The following is a 27,256-nucleotide window of genomic DNA, read 5'->3' on the forward strand; positions in this document are numbered from 1 at the left end:
ACACTATTAAAAGTATATATTTTCTATATAAATTATATAAATTTCATTTCGTTCGGGGGGGGGGCGGTAAAAAATTTTCGGGGGGGGGGGGGGCTTAGCCCCCCCGAAGAGATGCCTGGAAGAAACTCTGTTTGTCTGCATGTCTGTCTGCCTGTGTTTCTGTCTGTACTTCTGTCCGTCCGGTCGTCTGTGCGTCGTCACTCTTTAATAAAAGCTTTGTTCGCTCATGAAATATGACCCCCTACCTATTTTGTCGACCAATGTTAATATTAAAGAAGGTAAATGAGTTTTAAAAAATTGCAATGCAATCGAAGCGTATTATTAAAAAGATTTTTAATATTTATTCACTTTACATAATGAGCTGCCAGGCTGTCACAAGCAGATTAATCACCATTCGCTGGAGGACCTCTCTTTTTAACATTGCCATCTTACAAGTATAACGACTACAGCAATGCTCAAACAGATTAACAAAGGTACAAACAATTAACAATAACAGATATGGTACATTTCACTTTTAAATATGTGGGCCTAATTCAGAAATGTCACCCACATTTTAAGCACCTAATATTATTAAACAGATGTAAGATAAGCTTATAAAACGGTAACGATACTCTGTGATGTCCTTTAACTTAAGTATTCCGAATGTAAAAATGTTAAGATCTTTAAGATTTCCTAAATTGATGTTTTGCTATATAGACAAAATATAAATCTTATGATTAAACATTTAAATCTCTTGAATGCGAGAGATCACAACCACTACTTTGAGATAAGTAAGGATTGTTTACTTCAGCTGTCAGGTTTTTTCTCCCTAATAGTTACTTGAAATATCAGAAAATAAGAAAAAATATTAAATTTGTTGTATTTTATTTTTATTCCCAAAAAACATCTTAAAATATAAATCTCTAGATCTAGAATGTAAGGCAATTGAAGAAAATATGTAGATCTAGATCTAGTTATAATTACTAATTAATACTACTTACCTAAAATTACCTTATTACTTACTGATTTAGGCCTAGAAAAATGAAGGGTAATCTATTGTTTTAGGATCGTAAAATCGGCCGAGACTAGAATCTAGATCTAGATCTAGATCTAGTTAGTTAACAAAAAGTGACTGATTAAACTTTAGTAATTAGATCTATTTCACATTTTTAGGAGGAATTATTTTTGAACAATTGTTTTAAAACTTTTCAGTAATAAATGAAGACTAGCGATGTTTTCATCAGATGCAACCAAGCATATAAAAATATTTACTTTAGCAGCCATCTTTTTTTTTACTTGCGGGAGGGGATGGGGGCAGTGACCGCGGCAATTTTTAAAAACAATTCTTGGTTTTCAAGTTTATTTTTAAACATTTCAAACTTATTGTAACCATATCATAATTATTTTGTGTCATGAGGTAGAATTACCAAGTTAATTACAAGTAAATATTTAAATAAAAGCGTGTGTATGAAGTGCTCACTTGGTCAAGTGTGTTGGGCTAACGGTCAGCGAGACCACAAAAATGGGGAAGAGGCCGTTTGTTTTCGAAACACATGCAGCGTAAAGTTGAGTAAAAGTAATGTAATGACGTCAAGTTCATTAGCCGAATTTATCCGATCCCATAAAGTCGTTGATAGCTAGACAGCCACAAATGATAGTCTAAAGTTCCAAAATTTTGAGGACTTCATAAGCGGATGACCCCTAGTGGGAGATTTAGGGGAAACCACTCTAATTTACAGATGACCGTTGTTTATAAACCAAAACTATAGCAATTCTTGCTTGCAAACACTGCTATTTAAGGTTAATTTTTGGCATATATTGCTATATTTAGTCATTGGTTTTGGTTTATTATTCAGTTATCTATAATATATCACACAAATAAATCCCAATATACTTATATTTAAGCCTTAACAATGAGGCAACTATTTCGCACATTACTAACAACTAGTAACAACCAGCCTCAGCCGATTTTACGCACCTAAAACGCGGATAGATTACCACATTGTATTAAATAAAACTGAGAATGAAAGCAAATATTTATTTTTCCAAGTCTATTTGGCTTAGCTATTTAGATCTAGATAGATCTAGATTCTAATAACTAGATCTATTAACTTTTTGTAACTATTTACAAGTATGCTACTCAAGTAGAGTAGGCCTATTTAGAATTCAGATATTTCATTAAGACATTAATTTAATACATGAAACTTGTCCACAAATTTAAAATACACAATTATCAATTAAAGTACCTGTAAAAAATAATAATTTAATAATAGGCCTACTTGTTTAAAACTGCATTTGAAATATATGTTTAAAAAAAACACCTAATAAAAACCAGTATTATGTTAAAAAATTTAAACAGAACATCTACAATTTAAGTATGTGACACATTTCAAATTTCAAGAATGTGATATTAGTTAAATAATTTATTTATTTGTCATAAGTTGGATTTGAGTAGGTTTTGCTTGCATCACTACACCTGCAATAAAGAATAAAAATAAGCTAATTACTTTTAAATATGAATAGTTAGTTTATACTTAAATTATACTCTAAATATTTTAGTTCTTATCAATGATAAAAATAAAAATTTAATTATTATAGTTTCAGAAAGTATATATTCCTTCTCAATACAATGTCACCAAATTTGTATTACATTTAAATAATATCACTAATAACCATTATCAGTTTAAATGTGCATTATTGTTGATGCTTTGATCTTATTTTAAGTACAAATATAAAATTTTCTCACTCTTTCGGGAAACCTTGATATACCAACTGTGATATTTGAGATGCATCTAAGTTAGCTTCATAAGTTTCTCTTTTATGCTTCTTTGAATATTTTCCAACAACAACTCCAATAACAATGCATGCAACCACAAACAGTGTTAATCCAATAGTTAGCCCAACAATAAGACTTATGTTAACTGGAACAGTTAAAAAACAATTCTAAATAGTAAACTGCCAAACTATTAAAATTGGTCTACGTTTTCTACTGTTGTAAGACTTAACTGTTGCTTCTTAATAACTATATTATATTTTTCCAAGCTATTCACTAAAAATTAGAATGATAACTAAAAACAAAATTACATGCCTATTGTAGGCTATAATTAACAGTAATTTTAAAAAAATAAAAATTACCTTTATCAACTGGTCTGAAAGAAATTAAACAAAATATATGCTTATTTCAATTAGGGATAGCAGTATATTTTAGTAAAGTCAAATCTAGTATTTCTATGTGAAATCTACAATTACAAAGCTAACATAATGCGAGCATAAAAGCTTAACATTGTGTACCCCTTATAGAATTTAATAACTCAAACTGAATATTTAGTTGTACATCTCATCCACGTTATTTTACCTGCAAGTGGCTAAATTGTAGTCTAGATAGCATTCTTCATTCTCTTTACATGGAATTATTTTATATCTTGCTTCACAAGATAAGATGGAAACTATAAAAAAATTGTGCAATGATGTAAGTGGAAAGTAAAGCTTAAGTTATGTTTCTAGTAATATATATATATATATATATATATATATATATATATATATATATATATATATATATATATATATATATATATATATATATATATTGAACATTAATCTATTCGAATGATGTTAATTGTTTTCTAAATTCTATATGTTAGACTTTATTTAGAGTTCCCAAGTTAAATTTTTAGCCTTTAAAATATATTTTTATTTTACTTCTTTTAATATCAAATCACCATAATTAGACTATATTATTGAAAGAAACATTATTTTAAATGTAACATATTTATTTAAATAACAATGGAGTTGATGAAGCTGAGATTTTGTTGGTGCTGCAATATCTTTTTTCGATTATATTTAAATCTACAAATATGATTTTGGTTATCTGCACTAATCTTTTAATATTGCAAAAACTAAACAATGAAAACCTTTTTTTTTCCTTTTACAAGTCTTCCAGTTGTTTTTTCAATTAATTTAGGCCACACTCACAACATAGCGATAAAGATCTTATTTTACTGAACTTATAAAAATGTAAATTTAAAAGTTCAAAATCTTTCAGACTAACATTTTAAACTTCTGAACATATTAAATCATTTTCATATAAACCTCATGCAGTAACTGATAAACAACTATTATAGAAAGCATAACTGAAAATAGTTTACTGTTGTTAAAATATTTTTGTCCAAGTGCTACTCTTGAAAGCCAGAATCACTCAGTATTTTGTTATAAATAATAGGCTTCATGTATTTCAATACTTCATAGTAGTTGCCTCCAGTTTTTTAAGTGATTTACATTCCAGGTATCAAAATAACTAAATTAAATTGCTGATTTACATTAATTTCAAACATTAACCTTTAAACGTATAGCAATAATAGATGTATTTCAGTAAAATTACAAAAACACCAGTTAATTTTGAATATAACTCACCATTGCTTCTGTCAACTAAAGCCTGAAGTATGTAAACAAGCTGTCCATCAAGTGTTATACCATCTACAATGATAGACTGTAGAGCTAAAGTGATTACATCCAACGTATTGGTATTTTTCAGAAGAATCACATCTACATCAACAATCAGACTTCCTTTTCTATTCATGTGATAGTTTTTTAGATATTTTATTAGACATAGAAAAAAACAGAAGTAGGCTTTAATTTAAAAAATCAGTGGGTTTTTTTTAATAAAGTAAGTAAATAACAAATAAAATGTTTCAAAATAACACAAACCTCATATTTTTAACAGTTATGCTAAATATGAAAGAAGATTGCCGCTTCAATTTGGCTAATAACTGCAATAACAAAAATTATTTTGTGATGAAAAAAAATGTATTAAAATAAAAACAGTAAGTTGAAAAGCATCGATATAAAGAAATTTTATTTTGGTGGTGTTTGAAAATCCTCATGAAAACATATCCAATTAAAAATGTTATCTTTTGAAATGTATTGGCTTTTATTTCAGTTAACAATGTCTTTTTGTTTGCTTGCTTGCTTGTCTATGGATTTGTGGGCGAAATTTGTAACTCAATTTTGACTTACTTCTAATGAGGAAAACCTTGTATTTACATTTTTCTTTGATGATAATGCAAAGATATCTAATTTGTAGTCTAATTTAATATAAATCTAACCTCCAAAATATATTTAAAAGATTAATAAAATCAATTAAAAAGGAAAGACAACAAGATGAACTTTTACAGCATTAAGAGTAAATTTAGAACACATTCCAAAGCAAGGAACATTTATTATTAATATGTATAACTTAATCATTAAGTTATAAATAAATGCACATTTAATAATATACAGGTAACATTTATATATTATGCAGAGCTATGGAATAATATAGAAATATATTTACCGCATCTTCAACTTGGACTTTTATTTCTTTGTAATCATTACTATTAATGTCTTCTAAGTTTTTTTTAGAAGCATCAAAATTGAAGACAATGGTTATTTCACGTGCAACAAGCTCTGTCAAAAATATATATTAAAATGTTAATATTATCTTTATTTTAAAAAATACAATATTACAGTAAATTTACATAGGTATGTATACAATAAAATTAGTGTACAAACAAACTAGGTATTATCTAATGTTTTGGTAAAAAGTATGTAGCTAAAAACTTCGTCTTATAATTTATAAATATAAAATCTGAAATGTCTTGCCTTCACATGTAATATTATCTGGATTTTTAGTGTAACCTTCATTACAGGAACAACTGTACCCTCCATCATTATTAATACAAGAAGAATGAACTGGACACTGGTCAGATGTTTGTTTACATTCATCAAAATCCACATCACATCTGGTTCCATTCCATCCTGTCTTACAGACACAGCTACCATTTGTTTTATCACACAGGTGAGTGTTGGCTGCTACACAGGTACAGGTGTGTGAGCAGTCTTGGCCCCATTTGCCTTCAGGACACTCTGTATCATTAGTAAATGTTTCATTGAATTTATTTTTCACTCAGTTTATTTTTCAGTCTTACAATAAACAACTTTTGCTAATAATCTTAAAGCTAAAATATACAAATTTATTGTATATGCTGCATCACTAAAATGTTGATACCATATTTAATACATAAATAATATACATAATTTATTATAATATACAGTTTTCTGTACATTAAAATACAAATCTACCTTCACATTGGCATGTGTCACATGACTTTGAGTAACCAATCTTGCAGGAGCATTCATAGCCTCCATCTTTGTTTACACAGACTTGCAGTTTACCCTGACTACATGTGTGTGTACCTTCCTGACATTCATTGACGTCTGTCTCACAAGCTGGTCCACGCCAGCCAGGCTTACAGTAGCAGCTGCCATTGACATTGTTGCATGCAGCGTTTGGTGGACAAGAGCAGCGGAGTGTACATGTTGGACCATAGAAGTCTTCATCACAGGCTGCATAAAGAGAATAAACAATTTTAATTTATCAATGTACCCATCTACTCACTTTTTTAAAAATAAAAATTAGGAGCTATTTTAATGCCAGCTGTTTATAGCAATTGTACATTAAAATTAAAAACAAAGTATTTAAACTGTAAAGTCAGAATTTCCCGTACCCTGACATGTAGTCTGGTTGATGTTCACAAATCCAACATCACAAGAACAGACGTAGCCTCCATCAGTGTTGGTACAGTGTGAATGTACAGGGCACACGTTGGAGGCCGTACACTCATCAATGTCTTCTCCACATGTGCTGCCATTCCACCCAGGCTTACAATGGCAGTCGCCAGTTTTTTTATCACAGAATTGTGTGTTAGTTGTTACACAGCTGCAAGTTTTGGTACATCCACTTCCCCAGGTACCCGCATTACATGCTGTAATATCATTGAATATATAATGATTTTACTTACAACTACCTTTTTGACTTATTTAAACTGAGTGTGAAAAGTAGCTTACTGAAATGGGCTTGCAATAATTTTGTTTTTTAGAATAGGAATAAGAGTAATTAAATTTGATAAAATACATTACTACATACCTTTGGCATATCATAATATTCTATCTAATAGTGAGGAAACTTGTAGTTAACTAAAGTAACAAGCTAATTAAGAAAATACTACACCAATTTGAAAAAACTTTTTTACTTATAGTTTTAAGAACACGACAAATGTTACATTACACTTCAATTAAAATTAAAATAAGATAATTATAACAAAATAACTAATAAAATAATCGTTTAAAATCATTTTAATGTTGTTTTTTTTTTTTCAAAACTCGACTTTTGTTAGAATTACTTTACATGATTAAAATTTTACCAGAGCAAGAGAGTCCATTAGAATCCAACTTTTCTCCCAGCCCACACACACATTCAATGCTGGTGTTGTCTCTGGTCTCAACACAACCAAAAGTAAAAGGGCTGTTGGCACATAGGTCTACATCTGTTGAGGTTAAGTTTATTTTCAACATAGGTCTACATCTGTTATGTTTAGTTATTATTGCAATATAGGTATAGAGACTACATCAGTTTAAGTTTAATTTGAACATAGGTCTACAGCTGTTTGGGTTTATTTCAACATATTTTTAACATAGTTCTACATCTGTATGGGTATAGTTTAAATTTGTATTCACATACAGATCTACTTACCAACACAGTCTAGTCCATTTGTTGCCAAAATTTTCCCCTTGGGGCAAAAGCAGGTTTCAACATTATCCATTACAGCACATTGGTAGCTGCAGTTGGTTTTGGTTTTGCATGGAATTGTAGCTGAGGTTGTATAAGTTAATTATATTAAACTAAAATAATTTTTTTTAAAAACAAAGTTATGAAAATACTCTTTAAAAAACAAAACAACTGATGTATTGATTTATTTTGCTCAAATGAAAGAGAATCATTGTAAAATATTTCATTGAAAAACAATAATAGTTAAATTTCCTACCTCTACATGTGAGACCATCTTGCTGGAGGTACAGGCCAGATGGACAGGAACATCTGTAGCTTCCTTCTGTGTTGATACAAGTCTGTTCACACCTGGATAAACCTTGGTCACACTCGTTTATGTCTGGAACACATAATTATTGTCTTTCAAAAAATGTGTAATTATGGATTCTTTTTTAAATTTTAAGAATTATCAAATATGTTTACACAATTTAATTTGTATATGTTTTATTTTGTTAAACTATTTTGAAGAATGTAAACTTAACTTAACTCCCACCAGTCAAAGATAATATTTATGTTATTCAGGTAAAGCTTATGTGTTACACGTGGAATTTAATTTTTTAAATAAAAAAAAAAAACAATGCTATAGACCTACCAACTTCTATTTTTTAAACAGCAATATGTTGGTTCATGAAATTGATTATTCAGTAATTAATATTTTCTAAGAAGCTTACCCTCACACATCTGTGTTGTTGAATTAAATGCATACCCTGCATAACAAGAGCAAATGAATCCTCCTTCAATGTTGGTACACACCTGACTGCAGTCATTAGTTAAGAAACTGGTGCACTCATTTATATCTGGATAACACAGCAAATAATTTTTTTTTAATTCAATAAATGTAAACAATTATGCTTGCTGAATTAAAAAAATGTAATTTAAGCAGTGAAAAGTAAAAAATGGCACATAAAACGATAAAAATAAATTAAGTTTCCCAATTATTTTAGAAGTAGTCTATTTTGTAATTTGTTTCTCATCTGTAGTTTCCCAATTATTTTAGGTGTCTATTTTGTAATTTGTTACACAAATGTATGTAGTTTCCCAATTATTTTAGAAAGTGTATATTTTGTAATTTGTTACATAATTGTTTTTACTCATCAGTTTTTGTTATGTTTCAATTAAGCCAGTCATAACTTTATAAGCAAGTCACCTGTACACACTCCATCTTTTCTCAAATATCCATTCTGACACTGGCAGGTAGCAGAACCAGGTAGATTAACACATTTTTCTTTAGCTCCACAAGTTAAATTTCCACTGCTACATTCATCAATATCAACTGAGCAGTACTTTCCTTAAATTGTGAGATAATAATATGTTGAATATAGTTAGATTTACGGAGAAAGAAATACTTAAACAACAGGTTTTTTTTAGTATGTGTAGACATTTATTGTTCCTTTACCTGTGTACCCCTGTTTACAGACACAACCAACTTTTGGATCACAGTGATCTGCCCCTGACCCACAGCTACAAGACTGAGAACACTGAATGCCCCAGGTTTCTCCACTACAAGCTAAATTAATTCAAAAGAAAACAAAACAAAAAGTTAACTTTTTTTAAAAATGTGTTATATAATCCAATCTGTTCTTGTAATTTCAATATGTAATTACTAAAATAAAGAATTTTTTGTTGCACATATATTAATTTGTTAGTTTGTAATAAATATTAATATTGTACAACCAGTAAAACCTCATACCATATATAATTTAAACTCAATCTTTTTTTTTGTCACAACAACAAGTACAATATGGTAAACTTTTATATAAGTAATATTGTTGATACTATAAACAATTATTCTCATCAAAATTTTAAAATGTCACAATCCAAACTTACCAATGCATGTGTGACCATCATTGTCCAGCTTGAATCCTGATGGGCAGGAACATGTGTAGCTGCCATTAGTGTTTACACATCCATCTCTGTTTGAGCAATGGTTGTCAATATTTGACTCACATTCATTGATGTCTGTGAATATTTTATTTATAGCTAAAACTTATAATTAATTATAAATCTTAATTGTGTTTAGTGAAAGTAAATTTACCTTCGAATTATTTTTGATTTCATTAGAAATCAATTATGTGTTGTTGTTTTTTTAACTGATGAAATAAATAAAGCAAAAAACTGAATGCTAAACTGTAAATTTAGTAGACATTTTGACATTTCTTGGTATTTCAAATATACCATCAAAACTCATCATATATTGGGTCAGTTTAATAGCATAGCTATAAAAAATATTTTAAAATATTTAATGCAAGCTAAATTTCAGTTCAGATTAGACTACAGCTGGATGCATTTTTCAATAATAATGACAAAACGGATATTTCTGATTGTACTCTCAACCTTATATGAATATGCTAAGGTGTTAGAGGTTAAATCAATTAATATATTATTATAATTTTAAACATTTAAAAATGAAACTAAATACAATATAGAAAGTCACATATTGTTTTATACCTAAAACTGATGTCCTTACCTTCACAATTTTCTTGTCCAGTAAGTTTGTATCCTCTAGGACAGTAGCAGTAAGGTTTGTTATCTACATCCACAACACAGCCATAGCTACAGTTTACGTTAAATCCTTGACAAGGGTCTCTCACTGATGATTGATGATGTGATAATCAAAATTCTTAATTATTCAGTTACCCATTACTGACTAATATTTCAGCTCTAATAATATACAATTTAACTATATTATTAAATTCAATATATTACTACTACCTTGGTTTTTAATTGCTAATGATTGGATAAGTAATATGAATTAATATTTATATGATTCTATACACAAATAACAAACATGTCCATTTAATGAATTACAAGTGAACCAACTGTAGGACTGAAGGTCACAGCAATAGAATGATATCAAACAATAAATAGCTGGAGAGGGAAAGTACTGAATATAATATTATTAATTATAGCTTTAAAGTTACCTTTCAGACATGAAAAGCGGTCATCTGCCAATGTGTAGCCTTGTCGACACAAACAATTATAAGACCCAGGTTTGTTTTCACACACCTGTTCACATTCATCAGCTTTGGTCAAACATTCATCAATATCTGAAACAATAGAGGGCATATGACATTAGTCATACACTCATCAATATCTGAAACAATAGTGGTCATGCCCCATTTATATTACATTCAATCAATCTGAGTTACAATCAATATTTTTTCATGCACTTTCAGTCAGACATGTTTTACATTCAATATATTTGTATTTCTATTAAAATATTGTATTTTAACATTAAATTTGCTTGCATTTTCCATTTTAAGATGATATATTTTAACCTTAAGCAAAATTGACAATACGAGATAAAAATAAGCCTGTTTGATTACAATATTATAAATATGAAAACAATACATGCCTACCTTGACAAACAGCTAGAGAATTTCTGGCAAATCCTTTCTTACACTGACAGCTGTAGCTGCCCACTGTGTTGACACAAACCTCCAGCATTTTGTCACAAGTTGTGTTGACAAAAATATCTTTACATTCATCAATGTCTGGGGAGAGTATATTTTCTTGCTTGATAATTTTATAAATAATTATTTTTTATCCAGCCTTCTTAAAACGGTCTTTATAAAAGTTTCTCAATTTTTTATTGCACACTTTTGTTTACCAAAGAAGGGAAACAAATATCTAACTCCAGAAGTTCTAAAATCTTTGAATCTATTTTTTAAAAATGACATGTATAAGTGTCCACCAAATTATGGTTTGATTCATGTATGCATAAGAGATGAGTTATTTCAATTTTAGATCCTGTAAGTTATGAAAAGACGTACCAAAGTGAGTTACTACCTGTACAGATTCCATTAGTTAACCTGTAGCCCTCAGCACAGACACAGGTGTATGAGCCAATTCTGTTTTTACAGACAAAACCAGCTGGACATGGGTTGGACTGGTCACACTCATCAACATCCAGCTCACAGTGGTCACCTGTCCACTCTTTATCACAGACACAACCTCTAACAGAGTCACATGACCCATGGCCACTACACTGGCAGATTTGGCCACAATTGGTTCCGTAGTAGGGTCTTTCACAGGCTGAATAAATTAATTATTTATACAGAAATTTTAATAAAATAAAATAATAGCCTTGTCAGATAAAATACAATAATTTAAATTTGAACTTAATATTTGAAGTTTTTGTAAGTAATTAAAAACAGTTTTGTCACAATAAAATAGTGTAGAAAAACATGTAATTTTGTTCATTATTAATCTGAGGTTTTGAAAATTTTTAAATGACATGTCTTCATTTGTAATAAAAATAACAAACATTTTTTAGCATTTTTAAACGCAATAAATAAAAAAATGAAATGCAAATGCTATAAAATCTTATCTATTAACTTTTTAAAGTAAATTTTAGGAAAAACATGAAAATTAAACTTACTGTTTTACAAAGATTTTTTTTTTTAAATAAAACTTCACTAAATTAAAAAAAAACAAACTTTTATACCATGACAAGAAATCCCATCACTGTCCAGTTTGTAGCCATTATAACATGAGCATTCATATGTTCCTTCAAGATTTTCACAAATCTGGCCACATGGCTTGTTACCATACTCACATTCATTTATATCTGTGGAAGTGGAGGTAAGGTAAATACACTTTTAAATAGCTGATTTTAGTAAATCAACTATATCAATAATATAAGGTGAATATTAGTTCTATTGTTTAAAAATATTATAATTATTAACAAACATTGTTCTAAAAAAATTATTTGTGCTAGTTTAAAGTACACAAAATGTTTGTGCCAAGATAATTATAATAGAAACCAAATATTGTAAATTAAAAATAAAGATGTTGGTTGTAAAAGTATCAAGTGAATAATAAATTGATTGGTGTTTTATGAAAAAAAATTGTTTTTTATAATATAGTTACCTCTACAATTACTGTTATCTTTAGGATCAGGTTCAAACCCCAATCTACAGCTGCAGTTTACCTGATCATTGTTGACATAACAAACCTGGCCACAGTCATAACATTTGCTGATTAAAGAATCATCTGGTGATGGAAAATAAAAGATGTGATAGACCATCTTTAGTAGTCTATAAGATGAACAAATCAGATTTTTGGCAAATACTATTTTGTAATTTATAATTTTGCAATGTAACTAGTGAAAGATTAAGTTTTGTTTTAAAGTGAGTTAAACACTTTCTTAAACGATTGACAAAAAGTAGTTTATGGTTTCAAATAACTTCTGATTTCTGAGAGTTAAACCTAATTGCAATTACCTAAAGTACATGTTAGACCATTGCTGTCTAAGGTGTATCCAGTCTGACATGAACAAGTGTAGTTGCCAGCTGTGTTGGTACAAATCTGTTGACATTTGGATGATCTCTCCTCACATTCATTGATGTCTAAGGGGATGTTAAACATTATTTTATAGTCATGTTAATGTTAAAATTGTATTACTATCTTTACTTCAACATATTCATGTTTTGATAGAGTGTATGTATTCTAGTCTTAACTTCACCTGTGCAAGTTTTCTTGTCTCCAGTATCCAGCCTGTAACCAGGTCTACATGAGCACATGTAAGAGCCTTCAGTGTTTGTACAGGTTTGGCTGCACATGCTTTCATCACTGCACTCATTTACATCTAGTTTACAAGAAAATTTATAGTTAGAATAATTAGCTATAAAGAAATTCAATGCTATGAAATAAAAATTACAACAAATATAAAGGTGTTAAGTAAATTAGTGTTAATACATAAACCATTTGATACTCTGATGTGCAGTCAATTATTACATTGTTTAAAGATAAATTTGATAGGTTATTGGTATTCTAGATGTTTTCACCTAAACATAACCCTTCATAATCTACAAAACCAGGAGGACATTTTCCACAAACATAACCGACTGAGTTGTTTCCCTGTTGTTGAGCTGTTAGGTCTGTGCAGTTCTGTCCCTTGGAACAAGGTTTTATAGCACAAGCATCCAGCTCTGATTCACATTCAACTCCTGTGTGAAAGAATGTGTAGTAAAGTAAAATCAGACAACATATATACACAATTTAATGGTACATACAGTTAGATAGATATTTTAAGATTTAAAAGTTTTTTTTTTTTAATGGTAATAGTTGCACTATTTCTTCTATATTTTTTTATATATTAATATATAGGGCCTATTTCAATCTATACTTCACATGGTATTGTATGAAAGGTAATCATTAGTTAATTTTAAGACTACATAGATTAAGACTTTATGAAAATTAAATGAATACAGAAAGTATAATTTGTTAATTGTTAAAAATGTATGATAAAAGATAAAACATGAATATTTACCCGTGTAAGCTGGATGACAACTACAGGCCAGGATCAGGAACATTCCTTTAAAAATTTCCTCTCTAGTTCTATTTATATCACAAACACCATGACCACTACAGAGTGGGCAAACACTAACTGGGATGTACAACAGTGGAGAGTAGGCTCCCTTCGAGTCTTTGACACGAACTCTAGTTGATAAGATAAACGTCAATAATTTCATTTATGAAGATCTATATACTATTAGGTTAATCATATATAAAACCATAATTATTTACAAAAAAAACTTTAAATACTCTTCTTATATAGTCCTTCATCTGTAAACCAATAATTAAAAACGTAAAAACTAACTGTATCAAGACAGGTTTCTTGACATCTGGTGTGTAGGTGATAACACCATTCTTATCGAACTTGACATCTGTGATGTTGCCACTCAGCTCAAATGTGACGTCATCTCCATCCCCATCTATTCCTACAACTTGTAAAGTTGATTGTGTCCCTTGTTTTACATTCCATCTGCCTCCATTGTTTAGGTTTTCTTTCAGTGCTATGGCTGGAGGGTTGTTTTCTAATCACATTAGAAAAAGAAAAGGATATTGTTTAAGTGAAATAAAGATCTGACTTATGCAACTGATAGCTTGTTTATTATTTAACTGAATTAATATCGCTGTTTACAGATTTATAATATTTATCTTTAACTTTAATTTGCTAGCAAAAATTATGATTATTTTAATAGTAATAAAAATAATGCCACGAATATATGTTTCACAAGTTATGATAGTTAACATATAGGAAAGATTTGACAGTTAGAATTAAAAAACACCGAGCACAAATTAAATGTTTTTGATTAAATATAATTGCTTTGCCTATAAAAATAATAATTTAATTACCCAAACTTTGAATGATGACAACCATCTCATCAAATTTGGATTTAGTTGCAGCAGCAAATCTCTTGTCCCCAGTCACCAAATAATCAAAGATACACGGGTCGTTTTTACTGCCACAGATTTCAACAGCTTTGGCCACTTCTGTTTCATTAGCTTCATCTCTAAACCAGGGCACGTGATCTGGGTGCTGGTAGTCCAATAGAGTTTTGCCTTGCTCGAATTTATAAACACAGTTGGAGGAATTCACTAGCCCTGGAGTGGACATGTTAAAATAGAATTTAAAATTTTATATGCTGCACATTGACGAATATGTTTAATTAGACATTAAAGAGAATACTTTATAATTCCATTTAAATATTGTACATGTCTTGTTTTCCATTAATTATCAGTATAAAAATAAATTTACTTTAAAAATTTTATTACATTGTTTAGCAAACTGGTAATAAATTTCCCTTTCACTTAAGTTTGACGGAAGAACTTGTCCATTAGGAAGGATGAACTCATCTGTCTTGATACCATTAAAGTTTCCCAGCAAACCTCGAGTTTTGTTTTGGAGTTCCTTAGAGACCTCAAACATAATCTCCAGACTTTTTACAGCAACATTCACTTCTATGCTGACACCTAGCGATAGAATCAAAGCAATTCGTACTTTCAATATTTAAACTTAAAAGTTTAGAGGAGGAGCACAAGATAACAATTAAAATTGAATACTACAGAGCATTTTGACCTAAACAGAATCCACTATGAAAGGAATAATATAATGATAAAAGCAAGTTGAATTAATTTTAAAATAATCAGTTTGTAGATCAATGTTATCAATCTTTGCACGCTGTATTAGTTTATACTCATGCACTTGCAGAATGTGTACCTTGTGCATCTAATAGTCGTAGAGATTGTGGCAGATGTGTATAAAGAGATTTTCAGGAGAGATTGAGTACACAATTAACTCTGTGTGTATTACTAATTTTGTTGGAGACATATCATCCCATTTAAGATATTCTACAGCTTTGCTTTGACTGCTAGATATCAAGTGAATAACTATGTGGCTAAGCACCTGTACTTTTAACGAAAGTCACCACACCACTAGAGAATGACGGGAATAGAAACGTATTTTTAATTTTTTTCAATATGGTGATATAGCATCTGTTTGAGTTAATAACAATAAGATTTAAGAGTTACCTGTGCACACCGTTAAGAAAAAATTAAATAACTTCAAATTTATGTTGCATAATTTCTCAAATAATAGTCACTAATTTGTTCTCTCCCTTCCTATATTTTTACATCTTTTTTATACTTAAGTTAAATAATACTAAGCCTAGACTAGAATATATTAAACATAAAAACTCAACCTGAGGCAAAACTGGCCACTGCTATAGATTTATTGGATCTGTATTCCCTGATGACACTGAATGAGTTAGTGGACACAATAACATCTGAGTCAACGTTCTTGTAGAAATCATTTGTGATATCGATACCATTTACCCACAGCAACATAGCTGGAAAATACAGTTATAAAAGAGTTTTTATTTATCAATTATTACCTTCAAAAAATATATTTTAAAACTGGTAAATAAAAGAGATAAATGTGTGTTATTCAAAGGTAATTTAAGTACATTATTAAAACTAACATGTATTTGATGCAGCCAATTCAATTTGAAAGTGTGTATCGTTAGACTCTTGAGCTGCAAATCCTGTAAAAACTGTGGCGTTAGTTAGGGTACCTGAGCTGCTTTCAACCTGCGATGTCTTGGCCTTTAGTGAAAGAGCACAACTGATAGTTAAAGTCATATAATTTAATGAAATAAAAAATTTACACGATTCAATCATAGAAAAAAAATTATAAAATGCATTCAATATGATAGATATAATATTGTTTTTGAAATTTAAAAATATAAATAGCTAGACCAACTTGTAAAGTAAACTGTTTGTCCATGGTCTTGATCATGGTAAAAATACCAAGTCCATTCATAGCATAAGTGACACCATCCAATGTCATAATGTGAGGGTCGCCTAGTGCAGAAGCTATAGGCATAGATTTTTATTTTAAAAATTATTAGCAATCAATTATAAAAAAAACAATATTTTATCTAAAGTTTAGTACTAACCTGGCACAAATTCAACAAAATTTGAACATCCCATATCTGGAAAAATCTGGTAAAACCGGTTACAAAGTTTGACTTGACTAGAGTCTACACAACACCATTGGTGTGCTTGTATATTTTCTAGAGCTTGAAAGTTATCGAAGTATCCCATATGCCAAGGGTCATTGATCAAAACATGTCCAGAGTCTGGGGATGCTGGGATATAAGAAGCTTCCAGCCATGATTGTTGCCAGTCTCTCCAATCGCCATTGGCTGGTTTTGTCCAATGGTAACAGCACAGCTATGTAGAACCATTTTGAAAAGTGGAAAACAAAAAAGTAGATTAATATTTTTTAAAATCAAATTGATTTAAAAATTGAAGTAAAGTATTTGAAACAAGATTTCTTCTACAACTAAATATAATATTTACCATATTCCTTTTGTTTCCCTGCAACAACCTGAACTTAGCCAGACTGCTGATGGCGTAGCAGTAAACATCTTGTTTCTCCCCACGTCTCTCATAGAGCTGCCACTGACGCCCAAGTCTCTCCAGTGTACAGGGGCACTTGTACAGCTGACGCTTCTCAAACTCGTACACAGGGTCAGTCAGAAGGTCAGTGTGTTGGCACAGATATTTCTCACACATCTGGTCTGGCCCAGATACCTTACCCACCTCAAAACTTATGACACCATTCAAACCTAAGAATTAGAACGCAACTACAGTTAAAACTTTAGTCATAAAAAACATTTGGTGAAATTCTATACGATAAAAAATACCACACATTTATGATATTATTTAAATCTGTAAAATGAAACTCATGACAATTATTTCAACTTTGACCTAGCCAAATTATAAGGTTTATATATTGTTCTATTGCATTTTACAATTTTAATTTTTTTAAATTATGTAACGTTTTTGGTAAATTAAAGTCACCACGGTATGATATCCATTATATTATAGTTTGTAAAATAAAAATACCTGTATTTCCAGGTACTTTATCCAAGTCACCAGTTAAAGGCGTGTCCAGGTCATTTAGTGTTTTTATATTTTTACCAACAATTCCAATAGCCAAGGGTTTTCTAGGAACATAGTACCAAAACATTTTTCCTTGCTGGTAAATAAAAGTGACATAGGTAGACTTTTCATCTGTTAAAATATCAAAATTATTTCTTTTAGTTTTTGAAAGATAAAATTGATACTATTTTCTATGTAAATTTAATATTAAAAATATAGCAATACATTCACAATTAATAAAACTAAACACAATGTTAAAACAAATATATGGATATTTAAAAGTGTAATTAAAATTTGAAAACATGTTATACCCAATAAAATTATTTGTCCTTGTTTTCGTATTGTTTCCCAGCCGCTAACAATAATGGCTTGAAAAGTGTTTACTCTTGAATCCTGAAAGAAACAGCCATGAATTATTCATTGGTAGGAGAACATATCAGTAGCCAACATATTTAAACTTGTTGTGTGTAAGAGAGTAACCAATATATATATATATATATATATATATATATATATATATATATATAATATATATATATATATATATATATATATATATATATATATATATATATATATATATATATATAAGCGGGCTGGTATTGTCCGTCATTGCTATAGATTTTCGAACCATAAAAGTAAACATCGCACCATGCAGTGCTGTTTAGTGCATCGCAGTGTCTTATTATAAGTAATAGAGTAGGGTTTGTTTATATAACTACATCTATAATATAAGCGGGCTGGTAGTGTGTCAGCCTGTCGTCGCGATAGATTTTCGAACCATAAAAGTAAACATCGCATCATGCAGTGCTTTTTAGTGCATCGCAGTGTCTTATAACAAGTAATAGAGTACGGTTTGTTTATATATCGACAAAAAGTTATTTTAAAATTGCCCCTGTTTTTACTCTTTTCCATAAAGTAAAGAAAATATTAAATACACGCACATTGCTAAAACATATTAAAACAAGCAATGTCAAATATAATTTTCGTTTATATTCCTAGAAAAAGTAGATACATTTTAATAATATAATAACAGTAGGGTAGAAAAATCAAATTAATTTAACTCTTTTTTCCTAATTTTGACAAGGGAGGTAATTTAAAAATAAATTAAACCCACGCTAATTTTTTTTAAAATGTGAATGCAAATTTATGGACGTCCTAGTAGGAATTAGTGTTGCGATAATATAGCTAATTAAGTTGCGCTACGGGCTAGAATGTGAGCACTATGCGTTTATTTTTGCATTTAAGTTCTGTTTATGTTATGAGTGTTGAGTTAATATTTTCATTTGTATTTTTATTTGCGTTTGTTTTTTCTTTTGTGATAATGTGTTGCGTTTGTGTTTTCGTTTGTATTGGCATTGTATTTATGTTTTCTTTGTTTTCTTTTGGATTTGTGTTTTCTTTTGGGTTTTTTTTTTTTTGGGTTTGTGTTTTGTAGTTTTGAGTTGATCTGTTCCCAAGTTGGTATATTTAAAAAAGTTTTACCGTGGCGGAGCACCGGTATGCAGCTAGTATATTATATATATTGGATTCTCTCTCTCTCTCCCTATATATATATATATATATATATATATATATATATATATATATGAGAGGTTGTTTATTATTCATACCAATTAGATCGAGTAATTTCAAGTAGCTTTCATTGAGACTTTTCTTGCCAAACTATAGAGTTTAATCTTATTCCAACGGGAAAACTAAAGCCATACCTATAATTAATTTAAAGAGACGGATACCCGACTTAGATTTACCACGGCCTTATTTAAATATGGTAGGGAAAGAAATGTGTAATAAATGGGTTGAGATTTAACCTGCTTGACCTTTCGGTTTTACATAATACACGTACGTAAATGCATCAAGAATTGAAATTTTGATTTTAATCGTTCTTTGACTAAAATAATCGAAGTAAACGCTTAAATAAAAGAAAAATTTCTTTAAATTTTATAAAGAATATTTTCCAACTAGCTTGAAAAATAATTAATAAAGACTAATGATTAAAAATGAGTCACAGCGTTTTGTAATAGTTCAACCTTGTGTAACGCAATGTAGTATAATGTCGCTGGGCGTCGACTCTAGGAGTGCCAAAATGGGTCGAAAAAAATTAAAAACTCATTTTAGCTGCAGTTTTGAATTTTAAATATAATAAATATATGGGGGGGGGGGGGGTGACAAATTGAAAGTGTGTTCCAGGGCGCCGGTTGGGGTCGCTACGCCTCTGTGTTTTAGATATACCTTAATTTGGATATAAATAAATATCTGCAACAATTCATTCGATTTTTTTTTCATTTCGTATAGTTCTGTTCTAGAATTAATAAATTAATAAGTTTACTGGAATGGTGCACTCACTACTAATAATTATACAGCGTTTCAATTATTCCAACTACTATATAACATTCGGTTTTATTTATAATGATGTGACATGGATTTTCAATATCATTTTTTTAAAATTATGACGTACTTATGTTACAAACAGTGTTATTTAGGAAATGACAGGATATGTGTACATTAATTTTATAGTCAGTCACGAAAATGTAGAGCTTTTTTCAATTTTCTTTAAATGTTTTTAAAATCATTTTTAAATTAACTATACATGCATTAACATGTGTATTTAGACATGTCTATACCGTTGAAGTAAAGTCTAGCCGGCAACAGCTAGTTAGAAATAAAAGCTATAAGTGTAGAAAAAAATTAAACTAAAAAAATTCGTAGTTTACTTTGCCAGAGATTAAGGGCGGTTGAACATTCTCCCATGTGACAATCATAACTGTATCTAATTCTATCCCAGAAAGGTCATGAAATTTTGCTATGTCTTCTTTCGCTCTTTTCGTCACATTGCTGAATTCTGGTGAGCTCTGATTGGATGCTTTGCCGCAGTTTTCGTAAAGATGGTAATACACTTTTCCTTAAAAGCAGATATTAAAAGAAAAAATAATTTATCATATTCATAGAATATGAAATATCCCAGAAGTGGGGATAAAAATCAATGACTACTCTACGTTGTTATATTAACTTTTTGTCTAAAGAAATAAGAATAATCGAACAAAGCAATAGTAATTTATAGTAATCAATGTTATTTTTTGTTTTTAAAAAGAAAAATTAATAAATGTGTAATCCACTTTTTCTAACTTGTTTAAAATCATTTTCGCATTTGGTAACTAACGTATTAAAGAAATGCTTTTCCCTCCACCATTTGGCCAACACTTAATCCTTCAACTCTGTAGTTTAAAATGTAAAATTTAATTATGATAAACTCGACTTTAAAAATCCGTAGGATGCCTATATTCAACAGACGGTGACAAGTAATTTTTAAAAGATAATTATTAATGCATTTTCAATAGTAAAACTAATTATCCTTTTTAAACAAAGACCTTTCAAAGGATTCATGTCAGTCCAAAATGGAGCTATGATGTTCATTTGTCTTTCCTGGGCAAAAGTTAGATCAGGTATTCCACTTAGCTCAGCGTTTGGTTGACCGAATGTAATCACACCATTATAGAAAACCTTCAGAACAAATATGTTAAATACATTGATAAAGTAGTTGCACCTATACAATAAACTGTCACAGATACAGCATTATACTCAATTTATTTGAAACCTTATTGAGTGAAACTTCTTTTTTTTAAATTAAATTCATATTTTCGCACAAAGATTTAGTGTCTGGTTTATTTATATAGAAAATGGCTTAGTAAAATTCTAATGGTAACGTACTCTAGCTTCAAACGTATATTTCTCTTCAAACGGAAGTCCACGTGAAAACATTATTGGCGGGCTAACAAAATATCCATTTAACTTTATTTGGTTATTTAAAACAACGTCTTGAGCTCTTTCACCATAGGAATAGAAGGGAACTGAAAATATAACATATATTTTATTACAAATAAAAAACTGTAATAAAACAGGTATTGGATAGTGAAGCATGGATTTTGTTTTTTAATGTATATTAATGCAATTCTTTGCGAGAACTGAATAGTATATTTAATTGTTGTTTGATACTCTGTAAATTTAAAAAATTAAATGAAAAGATGCAAAATTAAAACAAATAGCCATTTGTCGTTTAAAAAAAACATATACGCTTATGGGTTTACTTATACATGTTAAACAAGTGAATCAAAATAAATTAATCCATGGCTCCCCTATTAACTATTCAGATTTAAAGCTCATTTTTTATCGATGATATAAATTAATATCATCTTAGAATCAGTTGAAAATTAACTAACGAATGACCAGAAGTAAAAATGTGCCAGAAAAGTGAGTTATTAACATACCAACACATGTAAGTTGTGTCATACTTTCAAGCACCAGTCCTTCAGGACAAACACATTTCTCCACACCAGGACTTACAACATAGCAAGCATCAGAGCAATGTTTGATGATACATTGAGAACTTGCTGAAAATATATACTCAATTGCTAAAAAATATAACAAGTAATAACTTGTTTAAACAACTCTTAGAATTTCAACTTGTTATTATTAAAATTGTGTTGTGACTGACCATCACATGTTTTGGTTGTAGAGTTGTACACATATCCCAGGTGACAGTTACACCTGTAGCTGCCCAGCAGGTTGACACAGTCCGAGTTGTCTGGACACACCTTGTTGTTGGTACCCAGACATTCATTGACGTCAACAGAACAATCCCTCATGGTCCAGCCAGGCTTACAGATACACTCGCCATTGGTGTTGTCACAGAACTGGCTGTTTTCTCTCACACATTTACAGTTGGTGTCGCATGAGGTCACGCCGTAGGTAAAACTGCGACAGGCTAGATAGTTGAGTAAAATTTTAGTCATCAGAAACGCGTTTTAAGGTGGTGGTTAAAGGGAAGATAATTTGGGTGGCCGCTCAAAGCCATTCGTACAAAAATGCGCTGTGCTTTGTTTTTTTAGTTCATAAACTTAAGTAATGCATGAAATAATCATACAATTTGAAAAATTTAATAAGTGCTCCTTAAAACAATATCGGTCGCAGTGGAGAATTAACGATAATAAATTACTTGAAAAGATATCAGGTTGAAACGGAAGCAAAAGTCAACGTACTGGCCAACAATCAAGTATTTATTTAAAAACTGACCAATGATACGGTGACCGGCTACATGCTTTCAAAATATCGACGAGGAGCTATTTTTGCGATCAATACCAGCCAATCAAATTTGGCATAAAAATCATTTATTCTGTTTAATGGATCCTACTGGAAAACATAAAAAGTATATTTACTCCTGTAAATTATATTAAAGTCTATTGCATCCTACTTTACCTCCTCCACTCTATTCAACTCTACTTCACTCCTCTATATTCCTGTATACTCTCTGTGTTGTGTGATGTAGTGTGTGGTGTTTGTGTGAAAAGTGGTGTGTACGGTCGGTGAGAGATGAGTTCTAGGATGTGGAGGGTGGGTGTAGAAGAGTGAGGTGTGTGGGTTGTGTGGGTTGTGCTATGTGAGACATTGAAATATGGGTCGTGGGGTATGTGTTTTAGTATGTAAGGTATGAGTTTGGGTGTTTTGGTGTAGAACGGTGAGTAGGTCGAGGTATATGGAGTGTACATGGGTTGGGGTGGGATGGTATGTTGTTTGATTTGGTGAAATATGTGGTTTGTTGTGTCATGCGGTGACGTTTGTTATTTACCCTCATGTTATTCGCTTCTCGTATCTTATTTTTATAAATATGTTGAATTCAATTTTTTACAATATAAAAAAAGATAGTTCCTTCTGTTATGTGCTTATGTTTTCTGTCCTCCAAAATGTACTATTAAAATTTTACACCGAAGCGAATTACTTTTATAAATCGGATAGCTAAAAAACGAAATAGGATGAATGAGGTTTAAAAAATATTATATAATTTTGGGCATACTTTCCAAGGAAATGATACATATTGTTATTTAGGATCGGGGGTGTTTGATTATTCATTGGTTGCTGTTTAAGATTCAGTTGATACTTACTGTGTGATGTATAGTTCGCACTAAATCCCTGGTACTGATTCCTCCAATCAGATACAAAATTCATATATATGCTGTTTCCTCTAGTTCGTATAATGCTTGGGATATTATTATAGCTACAATATTTTCCTATTAGCCTGCCGCTTTCGTTGACTCCATCGTAAACCTCCACATAATCAGTCGAGCATTTATAATCATTGGGGAGGCTGAAGTAGGAAAATCTGTGAAACGATAGTCCTTTACATTATTGCTAGAACTTATAAGGAAAATACTACATTCTTAATTTGAATTGTTTATTTGAAAGATAAAGCCACTGTGAAGCGGGAAGAGAAGTCGAACACACGGGAGACATAACAATTTATTTTGCCGTCATCAAAAGTTTGTTAGTAAAGAATAAGTCTACATCTTTCAAAGATTAAATAGCACAAATAAATTAATAATAAAAAAACGTTTAAAAATAATCGTTTAGATATTTAGGAAAGATAAGGAAAGTGCAATAAAAATTTTATGGGATGCTATACACCCTTGAAAATATAACGGTAAACAAACTAAAACAACTTGCTCAGACACTGACATTTACAGACCAAAAAACTACTCATGAATTCCACACTCAGAACAAAGAACTTAACAAGACTCTTCACAAAAACTACGAATACATTGCAGAATTAAGGAAGCTAGCTTCAGAATTTACAAAAAGAGAATAAGACACACATGATTTTGTCTCAGGGGTCCCTTGACCTCGGAGGCCCGTGCATTTTGTCTGCCAAAAGCCTAAATTTTACGCCTTGTTATAAAGTAATGAACATCGTAAATTGAAGAAATACCAAAACGTTTCTTTAATGTCAATGCAAACTAACTCTGTATTTTACATGTCTGAGGCAATTGAAAAAAGACAAACATTTCGACATTCATAAATGGCTCTTCTCCTATTTTGAATACTTGTCCACGCCCTGAGACGTAGTCTACCTTATTTTGATAAATAAATTCATTTAATCTGAAATAAAGATATATAATGTAATATTTTTGAAAGAATGAAATCAAACCTGAGAGAGACGACACTTCCCTCCTCTGCTGTAACCAGCCAAGAGCAGTTGGCGTTGTTAAAATAGACGGATGGGTATCTGGGACTGGTGATGGTTCCAGAGGTGTTTGATATCACAGAGCTGCAGTCTGTTTAACAAAATATTTTTTAATGTTAGGTTCTAACTACAACAGTAAGCAACAAACGTTTATTTTCGATCCTAACGTTCTATGGGTTCACCTATAGTGGTACATGAACCGTTTCCAGACTCCGTGTAACCTTGTGTCTGGCTACAATTACAGAAGTAGCCTCCATAAGTGTTTGTACAGTTTGAATTTTGTGGACAGTTATGAATGCGCAGTTTACACTCGTCAACATCCAAAGTACAAAACTCTGCTGTCCAGTTGGTCAAGCAACTACAGTTGCCACTACGGGTGTCACAACTTTTCGTGTTGTTGGAAGCACAGCGACATGTTCTATAGCAGTCTGGTCCATAGGTCTTGTTTGAGCAGTCTGGAGTTGTTTTAGAGATGTATGTAAATTATTCGGACAATTTATGAGAGTTTTTAAATAATTAGATAATTATACCTATTACAAATGTAAAAAGCAATTTATAAAAAAGCAACTGCAATATTTTTAATATGATGAATTAGGTTATCTTAGTTTCATAGGATACTCGCTATTTTATTAAAATAATACGAAATATTTTATGTTTAAAGATAATGCATCACATATTAACTTTTTAGTTAAAAAATAATGTTGAATTACCAACACACTGATCCTCAACCAACATCATTCCAATGGGACAATAACACTGTTCTGCAGAGCTTGTCTGGTTAGAGATCTTCACACAAACATGGGAACAGTTCCTTTCTGAGCAGGTACTGTTACTGGCTTCAGCTGAGAGCAACAATAAATTGTAAAATAATAATAGTATACCGATAATTTTTATAGTTTTAAAAGCAACGTAAATATTGCTTAAGCTTACCAACACATTGACTGCTTATGTCCATGGCCAGTCCAGGCTTACACGTGCAGTTAAAAGTTCCGTTTAAGTTTTGACAATCTGAGTAGTCTGGACAGGCCAAAGGGTTTTCATAGCATTCATCAACGTCCACAGAACAGTTTTCTGATGTCCATCCTTCCTTACAAACACACTGACCAGTGGTGCTGTTACAATACTTGGTGTTGTCCTGGATACAGGTACATGGTGTTGTACAGTTGGCGTCGTAGGTAAAATTGGAACACTCTGAGAAAATGTGAGCTCATGTAGGAGTTTCTGGTAATGTAGCTCTTCAGCTGTTTTTTTAAATAATTAAACTATTGAACTGTTAATTACAATATGTCTAAAGTGTTAGAATCAAAGCTGAGATTTAATCAACGACTTGACTTTAAGGGTACAATGTAGAACGCAAAAAAATATTCACAAATAGATTTCTGAATGCTCACTTAAATCCTCAATTTTTTGTCAACTATTTCCAAAAGCATGCACAGTAGAATAGTAATAAAATGAAATACGAGGATTTGTTTAGTCTGTATTTATTTTATATTAAACTAAATATTTTTCACACCCTCTTCTCGATTGCAAGACCACAAACCCCCCAAACGAATTAAAATTAAAATGGAAATGTGTACTTGTTGTTCGCGCTCTCTCCCCCCCCCCCACCACTCCACGGAAAATTTTGTTCGTCCCCCCCCCCCCCCACACACACCCAAAAATCTCAAATGCTCTCTGGAAAAAAATGTCTGAAAGTAGCACTCGTTGTTTTAAACACAAAATGTCTTTCTTGTCGCTGCCTGATATGTCTATTTCCAATCGTTCCTAGCAAATTACTAATTAAAAAGTGTTTTAACGTGGTCTAAGAATAATAAACAAATTACCATGTGTCCAAAATGAAATGTTTATTCCAGTCCCCAAATAGCTATAATATATATTGTTGTACAATATAGGAAACAGCTTGATGTGGAGAACATTTCCCGAAGACCTGACAATACCCTGGGGGTATGGATACGGAGAGGGTTGCCCATAGAAGGTGATCATCGGCTTAGAACTGACGTTATTCCCATCATAAATTTCTACAAAGCCAGGTTGGTTTCCCTCACTATAGTACAAGTTCAGCCGACGAAATCTAGGGATAGTAATATTTAAGACACACTTTACTAAAACAGCGAACAATCGCAATATTTTATAATTAGACTTTTATAATATTTGAGTAATACCTTTTACTTTATAGCAAAGACATCAGTTAGACAAGATGTATACTTTCGCCAATGGTGTTCTTGATGGTAATTAACTGGATGCAGAAAACTAGAAACAAAGACACAGAAATCCAGTGGAACTTTACAATAAGCTGGAGGGTCTCAACTTTTGTTCCTATATCACAAACAAAAGAATGCCCAAACCAAACTGAACAAATAGAAGTCTACGATAAAGTGGCTAGA

At 30.8% G+C, this 27,256-nt stretch overlaps 2 protein-coding genes across 2 annotated transcripts; both read right to left on the minus strand.

Annotated features, from left to right (window-relative positions):
- Positions 1-606: 606 nt before the first annotated feature.
- On the minus strand, positions 607-15,010 carry LOC131931040 (fibrillin-1-like). The gene is made up of 29 exons (XM_059287728.1): positions 14,768-15,010; positions 14,229-14,445; positions 13,899-14,068; positions 13,414-13,575; positions 13,092-13,214; positions 12,850-12,975; positions 12,497-12,619; positions 12,072-12,194; positions 11,414-11,659; positions 10,984-11,118; positions 10,546-10,671; positions 10,092-10,214; positions 9,452-9,583; positions 9,021-9,131; positions 8,772-8,912; positions 8,296-8,421; positions 7,842-7,964; positions 7,550-7,669; positions 7,221-7,343; positions 6,525-6,782; positions 6,100-6,363; positions 5,620-5,883; positions 5,312-5,424; positions 4,687-4,748; positions 4,393-4,550; positions 3,335-3,425; positions 3,115-3,128; positions 2,726-2,900; positions 607-2,455 (listed from the first exon to the last, which is right to left on the minus strand). The coding sequence occupies exons 1-29, from the start codon at positions 14,790-14,792 to the stop codon at positions 2,407-2,409; spliced, it is 4,023 nt and encodes a 1,340-aa protein (XP_059143711.1). The 5' UTR covers positions 14,793-15,010; the 3' UTR covers positions 607-2,406.
- Positions 15,011-26,855, minus strand: LOC131931044 (mucin-like protein). The gene is made up of 20 exons (XM_059287740.1): positions 26,810-26,855; positions 25,803-26,063; positions 25,583-25,714; positions 25,055-25,327; positions 24,837-24,963; positions 23,797-24,014; positions 22,353-22,622; positions 22,126-22,248; positions 21,569-21,708; positions 21,229-21,361; positions 20,575-20,762; positions 18,172-18,253; positions 17,825-17,992; positions 17,276-17,544; positions 16,870-17,146; positions 16,674-16,786; positions 16,393-16,516; positions 16,114-16,260; positions 15,171-15,385; positions 15,011-15,016 (listed from the first exon to the last, which is right to left on the minus strand). The coding sequence occupies exons 1-20, from the start codon at positions 26,853-26,855 to the stop codon at positions 15,011-15,013; spliced, it is 3,312 nt and encodes a 1,103-aa protein (XP_059143723.1).
- Positions 26,856-27,256: the final 401 nt, after the last annotated feature.

Source organism: Physella acuta, unplaced genomic scaffold (assembly GCF_028476545.2).
Source record: "Physella acuta isolate Inbredline_101_S28 unplaced genomic scaffold, ASM2847654v3 ptg000102l, whole genome shotgun sequence".
NCBI lineage: Eukaryota > Metazoa > Mollusca > Gastropoda > Physidae > Physella > Physella acuta.

Coding starts and splice junctions, on each gene's coding strand:
- LOC131931044 (XM_059287740.1), bottom strand. CDS start 26,855: ATGATCACCTTCTATGGGCAACCCTCTCCGTATCCATACCCCCAGG. Junction 24,015..24,836: donor GGAAGTGTCGTCTCTCTCAG/GTTTGATTTCAT, acceptor ATCGTTTCACAG/ATTTTCCTACTTCAGCCTCC. Junction 17,147..17,275: donor AGGGAAACAAAAGGAATATG/GTAAATATTATA, acceptor GGTTCTACATAG/CTGTGCTGTTACCATTGGAC.
- LOC131931040 (XM_059287728.1), bottom strand. CDS start 14,792: ATGGTTGTCATCATTCAAAGTTTGG. Junction 12,620..12,849: donor TGGTCTAACATGTACTTTAG/GTAATTGCAATT, acceptor TTCCATCACCAG/ATGATTCTTTAATCAGCAAA. Junction 6,783..7,220: donor TAATGGACTCTCTTGCTCTG/GTAAAATTTTAA, acceptor ATGATATTACAG/CATGTAATGCGGGTACCTGG.